At 37.4% G+C, this 12,366-nt stretch overlaps 1 protein-coding gene across 1 annotated transcript; it reads right to left on the bottom strand.

The window, feature by feature from the left end:
* Window positions 1-6,419: 6,419 nt before the first annotated feature.
* On the bottom strand, window positions 6,420-12,149 carry LOC139725608 (sulfotransferase 1A1-like). The gene is made up of 6 exons (XM_071636697.1): window positions 11,996-12,149; window positions 11,100-11,356; window positions 10,437-10,560; window positions 8,803-8,900; window positions 6,940-7,117; window positions 6,420-6,529 (listed from the first exon to the last, which is right to left on the bottom strand). Exons 1-6 carry the CDS (start codon window positions 12,147-12,149, stop codon window positions 6,420-6,422), a joined length of 921 nt encoding a protein of 306 aa, XP_071492798.1.
* Between the last annotated feature and the right edge of the window lie 217 nt (window positions 12,150-12,366).

Raw genomic sequence — 12,366 nt, forward strand, 5'->3', positions numbered from 1 at the left:
TTTTTGTTCAACTTTTAACGTTATGGTTCCGTTCCGGCATTGCCCAGTTAGCTAGACAACCACATGTACACGTCTGGACCGACAGCTTCAGCAATCCTGCAGCTACAATTGTAAAGGTTAAATATACCTTAATTCTAACTCAAATCACTGTGTTGAGAGCTGGGTGCATTTACAGATTTAATTTTACTATACTTATAAATTGTGCACAGTGTCAGTGACACAGTGTAACCGGCAGGGTACATATTCGTCAACGTGCAAACGGTACGAACGTTCACAGTGCATAGTGCAGTGAGTGATGCCTGGATCAGTGCTGTGGATGCGAGACGAGCCCAACACTACATGTAATATTGATAATTCTCTTCTTAAATCTGTATATAGCCTATCAAAGCCACAATTTTTATCCCTCAACTACGAGACAAATCCGTAAAACTAATATGAGCATTTCAACAGTCCGAGAGAATATAATTTTTTAGAGTAAATATTACCTTTTGGCGATGGCTTCGCCTTCAGGACACTTCTTCTGCGCAGTTGTGGCTTCTGAATCTCCAGTTCAGCGTATACATGCGCTGCGCATTGTACGTACATGTACGTATCACACTGCACTGTACTCTCACACAAAATCTAGGATTACGGAATACCGGCGAATGACTATGGTATCTTCTAATCCATAAATACCATTCGACCAGTACATTCGACTAGTGTAGCACTGCATTCAAAACAGGCAGGACTGGGAGTTTTAGTGGGAGAACTAGACCCCTATAGTAGGAGTATGATAATGACAACATTGATAAAATGACTGAAGAATTCTACTTCTGTTGAAGACAAAGAGGAATAGGTTGACATACTGGTAATATTGCTTTATCTGACAGCAGAAAAGACAGATAGGTAAACTACACTCCCCACCACTGATTGATATGGACAATCGAATATATTATTATGACGTAGGCCTAATGGGTCAACAAATTTTCAGTATGATTTAAATTACAATAAAAACTAATGATGATAATAATAAGCATGATGATACTCACAATATTGATTGTTATTATCATCATCGCTATGATTATATTACAATCATCATTATCGTTATTATTATTATCATTATCATACAAAATCATCATTATCATCATCATCGTTATAATACCACTCATACAACTCATATATAAAATGATGTTTTTATCTTCTAAAATTTGTGTAGTGACCAATACTGACAAGTGATCTATATCACACTTTTATTTTTTGTTGAAACAAAAGAAATAAAAAGAAAAAAATGGGGGAGGGGTGCGTGCGCCCCCTTTAATTTTGTAGACGTGCCCCCTCTTTACGGAATTCCTGGATCCGCCCCTGCGAGAGTGACTAAAGCCATTCAGAATTAATGCTGAGCTGTATAAAATGTAGTGTCGTTGTGGTTACGTATGTACAATAATCATTATATTTGATTATTTATGCAAACAACACAGCCAAGTAGGCATATTCCTTTGTGAATTCTGTGCGGGTGAAAAGTACAATTCCACATACTCTATTCTGGTTAACCTAATAAAACGCAAGGGAAATGAATGTATAAAATGTAGTGTTGTTGTGGTTACGTATATGTACAATAATCATTATATTTGATTATTTATGCAAACAACACAGTCAAGTAGGCCTATTCCTTTGTGAAATCTGTGCGGGTGAAAAGCACAATTCCACATACTCTATTCTGGTTAACCTAATATAACGCAAGGGAAATGAATGGTAGAAGTCTTATCAAATCGGATATGAACTTAAAAAACACACAAATATATAAATATATATATATATATATATATATATATATATATATATATATATATATATATATATATATATATCAAAATAAGGGGGTGCCACATAATACCTCACAACTCTCAAATAGGTTTGTACCCCCTCAAAAAAAGAACCACCCAAAACAACACAACACTAAAGACGATGCGTATAGATTGTGATCCATAGCAACTTCAAACTATTCATTCCCTTAACAGAATATACTATACAGAATTCGATGCATGTATCAGATACATCTTTATTATGCTTATTGAATATACAAGAAATATAAGTAGGCCTATATAGTGAAGACTTGTGTATGATGGGTCACAACCAGAGGTTTGTTTAGCGATCGATCATTGACCTGTCAATTTGACCATGTGGTTACAATACCGTATGTCCCAAAAAAAAATTACAACGGGGCCCTACGCAATGATATCTTTAAAAATATTGTATCAATCTAAATCAAAATTAAGGGGATGAAACTACAACTCATTGCCCACATCTTACAGAAAACCCCATTCGATTTGCTTCAGTGGTCAAAGAGAAATGAGGAATTTTGTAGAGGATGTTGGGAATCTCTTTTGTCCATTGTTCACACACAAAATCATCGAAGTGCTAAACTTGGAAGAATCAGACTCATGACATGGTTTACTACAATCCCCATTTCTCTGTGACCGCTCAACCAAATTGAATGGGGATTTCTGCAAAATAGAGCTAAGATGTTATATTTTAAGACCCTGAAGTAGCATTGAAAAAAGATAATAATATTGGATGTTATCAATGCGAAAATCTGATTGTAATTTTTGTGGGACATACTGCAGTATGTCCCTCAAAAACTACAATCAAATTTTCGAATTGATAACATCCACAATGATCGACCTGTCTAAGTGCTACTTCGGGGCCTTATAGAATATAACATCTTAGCTCTATTTTGCAGAAAACCTTATTCAATTTGGTTAAGCGGTCACAGAGGAATGTAGATTGTTGTAAAGCATGTCATGAATCTAATTTTCCAATTTTAGCAATTCAATGCTCTAGTGCGTGAATAATAGACAGAACTTGGACAAAAGAGATTCTCGACATCCTCTACAAAATTCCTCATTTCTCTTTGACCACTGAAGCAAATCGAATGGGGTTTCTTGTAAGATGTGGGCAATGAGTTATAGTTTCATACCCTGAATTTGTATTTAGTTGGATTCACTATTTTTTAAGATATCATTGCGGGGGGTCCCGTTGTAATTTTTTTTGGGGGACATACTGTAATATTATCCCTGATATATTTACAATATGGGAAAATTAAAATTCCGTGACTTTTTTTTATGTTTGGTATAATTCGGACATGAAACCTCTATCCTGTTGTTCATCTGCTGGGAGGTGCTTCATCAATTTAGTCAGCGCGGACATTTTCAGCAAAATCCTCGGTTTTGATTGGCTAAGAAGCTCATGTCACTGACTGTTACAATGGTAATTGTCAGTGACTGACAACTTGTCAGGGCTAACAACTTTCATGAAACGGTCCCCAGGTTCAACCTTTTACGGGCTTTGAGTGCCGATCAGGACCGAAAACCCCTTGCGTTGTGTATTTTTTTATACAATTATACCGTCCAAAGTCCATGACAGGGAAGAGCTTAACTCTATCATTCGAGCGAACTTAAAAATTGTGTAAAATTTCACACCAAAGGCTTTGTCAATCATTCACTTCTTTCAACATAAAAGAAAACAAAAAGGGTGCTGTATAAGAAATGGCAATCATTATCCACTATGTCAGTAGCCTAAGCCCCAAATGATCCCAGATCTTTCTTCCTTTGTTGGCCCTCCTCCTCCTCCTCCTCCTCCTCTTCCTCTTCCTCTTTCTCTTTCTCCTTCTCCTTTTTAATTTTTTCTCTTCTCCTCCTTCTCTTCCTTCTCCTTTTACCATACACTTGCTCTTTTCTAAGTATTCTTTTCTTCCCCGTTGTCTTTTTCTTCTTCGGTGTTACAAAAAAAAAACTTGCTTAATTAACGTATCATAGGGTAATGAAATGGGTGTATGGAAGCGTTCTTGTTAGTATAATCAGCAGGGAAATATAAGGTCAGGAAAATCATAAAAGCTTAATGAAGTTCAGCAATTTTCTGCTTCTATCACTTGACGAATGATGATTGATTGAAAATGATGATTGATTGCAGAGTATGCAATCATTTCTAAATACAGAATTGCTATAGCAAAAACGAGTGCATTACTTGTATGTTTCCATGCATGTTGCTCATGATATAACTAACAAAAGACGCTGCAGGGAACCTTGCATGTAATCCTTGGTTTTCAGGGAAAGATGCATTTCATATCTTTTGCTTAATCAAACACTGTATAACATTAGTATCTATATACTGTAGCAATAATTGACAGCTGGGTTTACAGGTAGAGTCTTGGTTTGGAATATTTTTCTTTTATTGTTGGCGTATCCGAGTACAAACTGAAGAAAAATGGTGGAAAAAATATCATACAAGATATGGCAGATATAAAAAGATATAGATATATACCGCGTATTTAGATGTCATTCATTTGGCCATCACACAAAAATGACACAGAAGGTGAATCATCACACGATCAACAAGCATTTGGAGTTCAAAGGTCATATAACCCTTCCAGTCCCGTCGCTAATAGGTGTATACGTACACATCAAGTTAGTGAATATATATCTTTTACATAATTACAGACTTTGGAGATCCTGAGCGAGTTACAGTAAAGAAAATAAAAAGAGAATCCCACAAACTTTTCAAATTCATTCGAGGTGTTTTTTCATTGCGACTGGTTGACAAATTGCCCTACATCGACGTAAATAAGCACTGAATTGATCTGTGTTTTAGTAGTATAGCCGTGATAAAAAATCATGGGCGTATACACCCATGAAGTACGCCCATGATTTTTTATCACGGCTACTACTAAAACACTGATCAATTCAGTGCTGTTTTACCCCACAAACTTTCTTTTAAATAGAAAAACTCACATAGCACCATATAGTTGTTACAGACAATAATTACATTGAGGGTAATCATTCCTTCGACTTCTTAAAGAGGTAGGCCAAGTGTTCTGTCACGATACAGGAAATGACAATTATAACCATGCAGTTATATCACAAACAAACAACAACATGATTTTTGTTAGTGAATGGATTGTCCGATTTTCTTCAAATGTTATTGCGGTATTCTATACTAAGTACAATTACCCGTATTCTCTCAGTCCCGTTTTGGGTTACGTTTCCCTTCGATAACTGAATGTGCTTGCTTGGATGGTAGGAACAAAATCCGGCGGCATGAAATCAATGCTCGAAGCAGGCTATAATGAGAATGATGAAAGCTAAATTTCGGTATACAATACACTCTCCGTTTATAACGAACACATTTAAAACGAAATTTCGTAATACAACGAAACAAGAATAAAGGTCCCAAAATTATTACTGCAAGTTCCAAATGCTAGAGGAAATGGTGTCAGAGGTAAAAATATAAGAGGTAACAACATTAAAGATAACTGCCAGAGGTAAAAATGTCAGAAATAGCTGTCAGAGATAATAATGACAGAGATAACATTGCACGCAATGTCAGAGTTAATGATGTCATTCGTTAACATCTCTGACATCTTGACATCTAGCGTTTTAGTTTACATCGAACTAATAATAATCTATGACTTTATTTGTTCGGCTTTAACGAAATTCGATACAGAGTAAAACGAGAGAAAATTGCCGGTCTCCCACGGACCAACATTGCCAGAGTTGGCATAATAATACTTTCTGGCATAATATGCTATAGGCATAATTTGGCTGTTTTTAGCATAATTCTGACATAATTTCTACTTAGAAGATAAAAATCTCCAGGCGATTTTTGTACTGTGGTACGTCTTTGGTTGGTTTGTTAGTTGTTTTTTTCTTTTAGCTTGTCAGCTTATCGGGCACCATAGTGCAGCAAGAAAAATGGGAGGACTATAATTCATGGGCACCACAGTGCGATTGGGACCATAATGCGATTGGGCATCACAATTAAATTTTACTCATTTTTTGCTTGTCAGCCGACCGGGCACCATAATTTGTAGCAAAAAGAAATGTGAAGACTTTCTTTTTTGCTTGTCAGGTGATGAGGTACCACAATTTGTTGACTGTTGTGGCATAATTTCATGGCAATTTAGCATATAATTTTAGGCCGTTTCAACCACAACCCCGTGTTTTTCGTAATGGGAGTCACCAGGATATGATTATAATTTTATCTAAAAAAAAAAATAAGTACAACTCTGGCGTGATGGCATAGACTCTATACAGTATTGACAACTTCACTTTGCGGATATGATGCTAGTTGACGTGTAGAATCCTGACGCGTAAATGTTGCCATTATGCTCAACAAGCATTCACAATTCAAGACTCATTTTTTTTTTTTTTTTGGCCATGTTCACAGCTTCTGACATCAAAGACTATACAGTGCATGTATTCCCGTTACAACGAACACGGCTACAACACCAAAATTCCGGTTACAGCGAAGAAAAAGTCAGACCACAACATTATCCGCTCTATATATTTTCATCGTTCATTTCGGTTATAAAAAAAATTTCGATAAAGCGAAAGAGAACAGCCGGTCCCTGAAGGACTTATGGACTGTAACGGGAGTCCACTGTACTACTCAAACGAGATCGGGATATCGGATCCTTCCATTTGCTTCCGATACCAGTCATCGAAGAGTTCGTTCTGAGCTACGGTAAAGTGGTTCTTCCATCTTCCCGCTACACCTGTTAAAAAAGTGAGAAAAAAAAATGTTCCAAGAAAAATTTCATGTTATTCATATAAGGTTACTTTTTTATGCTGCGCTTTTTGCCTATTTCCTATTTTTCCCATGTATACCACATTTTTTATCATAAGTCGAAATAACTAATTGCACTCAAATATATCTTCTCTAACTACTTTCAGGGGTGATTTTGAGCGAAATTTATCGAGACATCATTGATAAATCAAATTGAACAATTATTTTCTACAATGAGATATGGTAATTATAAGCTGAAAACGATGATGTTCTTGGAAACATAATGTATAGCACAGTTATTAATTTCACTGCGATATTACGACGGGTTTTTAATCAGAAAAAGAAATATAGTGATTTTTTTATTTTCAAATGTTCTTTTTTTTCAGAGTATTACGTCACCTTTAGAAATGAACTGAAGCCTCGGCACTTGACAATTTCTGTCCTTTATTTCGCCAACCTTCCGATAAGTTTGCTTCATTTGGTCAACTGAACTGTTCTCGACGACTCGCTGGAAAACATCCGCCGATAGAGGGCGACCGAGGTGCTGGGCAACCATCTTGACATGTTTGAGTGGATCCTGCATCGCAAGCACATTACAATGCAGGAAATGAGTGAAATAAAGGCAACCGAATCAGATTGAGGCTTTTAAAAAACTGTTGAATAGACGGAACACTTAAACTCACCCTGCCGTGAACTTTGAGATGTCGATCAATCTTTTTCATGGTGTCTATAGTATAAATAGCTGCATTCCGCCTTTATGCGCTTGTATTACAATGACATTCTTGTAATTCTCGGAGTGACTGCATGGGTTAATGAAATATGTTTACTGCTCAAGATTGTACAATATACGTTTTTATGCTATTTATTAACTGCAAAAGGTGCATGCAGTACATGGCGAGTACGTTTTTGTGATTGCAGGCTGAGAACTTCAAAGAAAGTGGGCCAACGTTACAACCGTACGCGGCAGACATTGAATCAGCTCGACGTATATGTCTCTGGCATTCAACCAATGTCAACTACTTTATATTGCCACAACAATAAAAAGTTTGAATGTAAAAAACATAAAGACTGTGATTCATGTGCTATTCCTTAGCATGACATACACGACATTATGCATTACAGTTGATTAATCAGCAAGGTGTGGGGTTGTTTGTTTCACTTGTTTAATTTTTAATGTTACAGAAAGTACACGTAAATTTTAAAGCGGTGTTCTACATGCTGAAGAAGTGTCGCTCATAACTCTTGTATGCAGAGGCTTTAAAGGAATGCACTCTATACAAGTATTACACGGTATTATGACTGTTGGTATATTTGAAAAGTCTATTCTCTGTGAACGATAAGAATCATAAAAGCGAACCGTGTGCAAACTAGTGTTTGTACTTAGTACGTTTTTGACACGTATAGATCGTATATGATTTCATATTCGATTTTGTTGAAGCTGGGGAAACAATAAATGAATGCAACTCAGTAAATAAATATTTGAAATTACATGTACGACGTTTACGACGAGACAGTGTTCTCCAAGTGTACCTCTGTTATATCCATAACGTGTGAAGTTGTAACTGTGTGCCAACACACATCTGTGCAAACATGCATTTATGTTGCACTAAAACCTTATTAAAAGTTTACACTCTCTAAGTTGTTTAACATTATGTTTGGAGTGCGTGTTCTCATGGTTTTGTTTGCTAGCTGCTGGCATTTTCGGTATCCTCTTTTCAGGTTGTGCAACAGATTGAATAACAGACACACTTACAATGGGCAGATTAAATTCTATGTATGAATATTTCTATTCTTTATGTTCTTTTTTGTTTACGAGGTTATGATGTCCGTGAAAAAAACCCACACTTTTATATCATCAGGTGTGTATCCAAACACTGACTTATTTATAGGCCTATATTACAAATGCTTGCTAGATACTTACATTTAAAACTGTGTGATGCTTCGATCTGTTTTCTATAGTGCTGTACATACATTTAAAAAGTAATGCTAAAACATTTGGACGCTGTCACGTATGAAAAGCAAAGATGACAATGAGCACCCTCTTGAGTGTCCATAATTTATTGTATAGTCAGAGAAAGCGGGGACAATTAAACCTGATTTCATACACCCTCTAAGAATTGTGCTCTATCGTGGGCACCTGTTTTGGTGGGTGAGCACCACGCTCTTATGACAATAATGTGGCAGCCTTTACAGGTACCAAAACGAACTGTCTTTTCTTATAGTCATGGGTATAAACAAGTATAGGGTATATGGTGCACCTACTCGCAAGATGTCCTCGTAGAACAGAAAGAGCACGCCCTCCTCGTCTCGAATTTCCCAGAATTCCCTGACGTGTTCCGGCCACGGACCCCAAGCGGTTTCTAGCGCAACAAGAATCAAGTGTCAGTTTTCAATTTTTTACCAATGACGTTGGGCAATGCATTTTTTAAAGCAAATATAGTTTTATGTATGGAAGGCCTCTTTACAATCTTGAACAAAAGACATTGATTAACCAAAGTTAGACCCACCTTGAGTAGCAAATACATGATTTGTGGATTTTGTTAACGGAATTCGGGTCACTTTGAATACTGACCAAGGTATTAAGGTGCCTTTTTTCGTACTGAACTTTCTTGAAGTTTAGGAATAAAGACTTATTTACAAACTCATGATAAACCACCAGAATGGGGGCATGATGTATCGCAAATATATAGTTACCGTTATTTGTTATTTCGAATGTTCTTTATTTCGAAGATGCATAATTCCGAAAATGAAATAGGGTTCATTATTCCCTATACATATAGGTTCCTTAATCAGAAAATAAAATAAGGATTGTTGTTGATATAGTAGTTGAGCTTCTATAGCGTATATAACTAATGTTCCCTATTTTATGCGCTTTACAATAACTCTTATTCATTTTACACACACACTATATCACAAAATCATATTGACAACCCTTACATTCGAGCTCGTATTAAAAAAAAAAAGAATTATCCGAAAATGAAAGAAGGTTCGTGACCCCGAAGGTTTGTTAAAGTTGGTAGGCCTACACACTTTTTTTTTTTTTTTTTTGGGGGGGGGGGATAAGCGACCTTTTTCCGATTTCCGGATTAAAACTTTATTTCATTTACGGATTAGCAAACCTTCAGAAAAACGAATTTTTCCTAACTTTCGTATATCATAATTCAAAAACACACTCTCGAAATAACGAACCTTTTTTTTTCCATTTTGGGATTAAGGAACATTCGGAATAACAAACCTTACAATGTATTTCATTTTCAATCAACGTACCTCCGGAATCACGAACATCACCCGCAGATGTTACTTCATTCATCACAGAGTTCTTCCAAGTTCATTTATTCTGAACAAAGAGAACGTTGGGTGAAATCTGAAACCTATTATAGTGCGTTTATACTTCCAGACTTCTCCTCAAGATTCTGACGAAACTCCTCTAACGATAATGAGGCATCAACATTTAAAACCTTATGAATGGCAGGAATTCAGAAATGTTATAAAATATGTGATCATCACTGTAAAACACAAAACCACACCCACACCCACACAAAAACACACACACACACACACACACACACACACACACACACACACACACACACAGAGTGGTGGATCGGGGGGGAGGGAACGCACCGGGCGCCCCCTTTATTTGTGCTAAAACAAAAGAAATAAAAAGAAAAAAGTTGTTGGTGGTGGTGTTTTTTGTTTGTCAGTCGATGAAACCTGGAAGTGGCACCATATTTTTTTTTGCGACACCCCCCCCCCCTTTTCGGAATTCCCGGATCCGCCCCTCCACCCACGAACACACACATAAACACAACACACACACACACACACACACACACACACACACACATACACACACCGATTAATGGATGAATAAATTGGAGGAAAATGGTGCTCACCTCCTTCCAGAAAGCTCTTTAAAATGCCCTCCCAGGATCGATGGGTAAAGTGTGGCAGATTCTTGTTGGTAAAATGGAACCACGAAGTTACGACGTCTTTAGGATTGCGAGCCAAGTAGATCACCTGTTTCACGATGACATTGTATTGTGAGATCACAAGCACGCTCAAAAACGAGGCTTTTCGTGTTAAATTATTCCGCACTTGGCAAATGCTGTTTACGATAAGCTATACACATTATTATTTCGAAGGCTTTACTAAAATCTAAGAAGACGACCATCAACATGCACCCACAATGTAACAAGTCTTGACTCCTAAACATTTTAGTAACACTACCACGTGTTTCTGGTGTAGATGTGTGTGTGTGTGTGTGTGTGTGTGTGTGTGTGTGTGTGAAATGTCAAACATACAACGACTAAAAAAAATGAAAAAGCAACAACAAAAACACCTGGTCCCAATAATTCTCCGGACAAATATGGGGGGGGGGGGGGAATTACTCCAAATCATTTGGATTTGGTAAGATCGATTTTTTCTTTCCTCAGCATGTATGGCCTATTATGCTTATGATTTATGTTTTTTGTTTTTGTTTGAGTGATTGATTGATTGATTGATTGCTTTTCGTTTGATCACCATTTTGGCTAGGTGGACCTACTACATAATATTACCTTCGCTTTCTTGGTCATGTCCCGCGGGAACCGAGCTAGCCTGAGGTGACTCTGGATAACTCTCGGTGAGGGCGCTTCGTTGAGGGTCTCCAGGAATGGCTCACGCGACTTGTCGCCTTCGTCACTTTCGCCCGTTGTCTTCGATGCCGGTCCGTGATCGACCGACATCTCGATGCACCGCGTCCAAGTGCGGTCAACCTTCTCTGGGTCGCCGTCGTTGAGGATTAGTCCCACGATTTCCATCATCCAGTGAGTTCCTGGTGTCGGCATTTAGCATTGTTATTGAGATGGTTTTTATGACCTTTTTTTTTTTTTTGCGTTGAACGTTGTTCAGTGTCTTTTTGTTTTATCATCCAGTCATAAATAGGTAAGAAAGATTGGCCTTACTGACGTTTTGGTTCAAAATTCTAGCTGTGTGTCGTTGAAATGAACCTTGGCTAATTTACAATACATGATTTGGTTCCATTTTTTTTCAATTATTTTTGACAAAGAAAGTCCGACATTCGATCGTTTTCTTACGGCAAGAAGTGAAACATCATTTTTTCATCGACCATAAATACATCCCTTATCTCGAGTTTTCGAGAAATAAGATAAGTTAAAATTGATCGCCTTTATTGTATGTAGACCATCAGCATTACAGAAGATTAAAAATACGTTAAACTCACAAAAAAGAAACAATGAAGGAATTATCTTTCTCTTCCACATAAAGACAAGTTTGAATACACACGTGCAATTATAGGGCCTACCTGGATGCATATACGCTCTCCGTTGACAACAATTATGCCTATTGCAGCCACGGACACTTCACAAACACAAACATGAACACTCACACACACAAACATGTATGAATAGCACAGGCAAAATCATATACACAATCGCTCCAGAGAAAACGGCACCTGATTTAGGATACGTCACAATCCAGACATCGTCGGAGCGGACTTCGAAGCTGCTCAGAGCTGTGATGCTTGACTCCAGGACCATCTTGGGGAACCAGATCCCTTCGTGGTAGAACTCGCGTGTGGTGTCAGGAGCTTCATCTTTGAAAGCCATCATACTACCACAGGGAAGAAATCAACTTTACTGCTGGTGTAAGGGTTACCGTCGATCCGAGCTGAACTCTGTCCCTCCAACTCCTATAGAAAACAAACAAATAATAGGACCTGTGTGGAAGGGACAATACTGACCGTTTGCCTGTGCAGGTAACAGCAAATACAATTAGTGGAACAGCTTATCATTCGGATTAAAAGACACGTTTCTTTTTCTCTTT

This window comes from Diadema antillarum, unplaced genomic scaffold, assembly GCF_040938485.1.
Source record: "Diadema antillarum isolate AM-2024a unplaced genomic scaffold, OU_Dant_1.0 seq00000051_RagTag, whole genome shotgun sequence".
Taxonomy (NCBI): Eukaryota; Metazoa; Echinodermata; class Echinoidea; order Diadematoida; family Diadematidae; genus Diadema; species Diadema antillarum.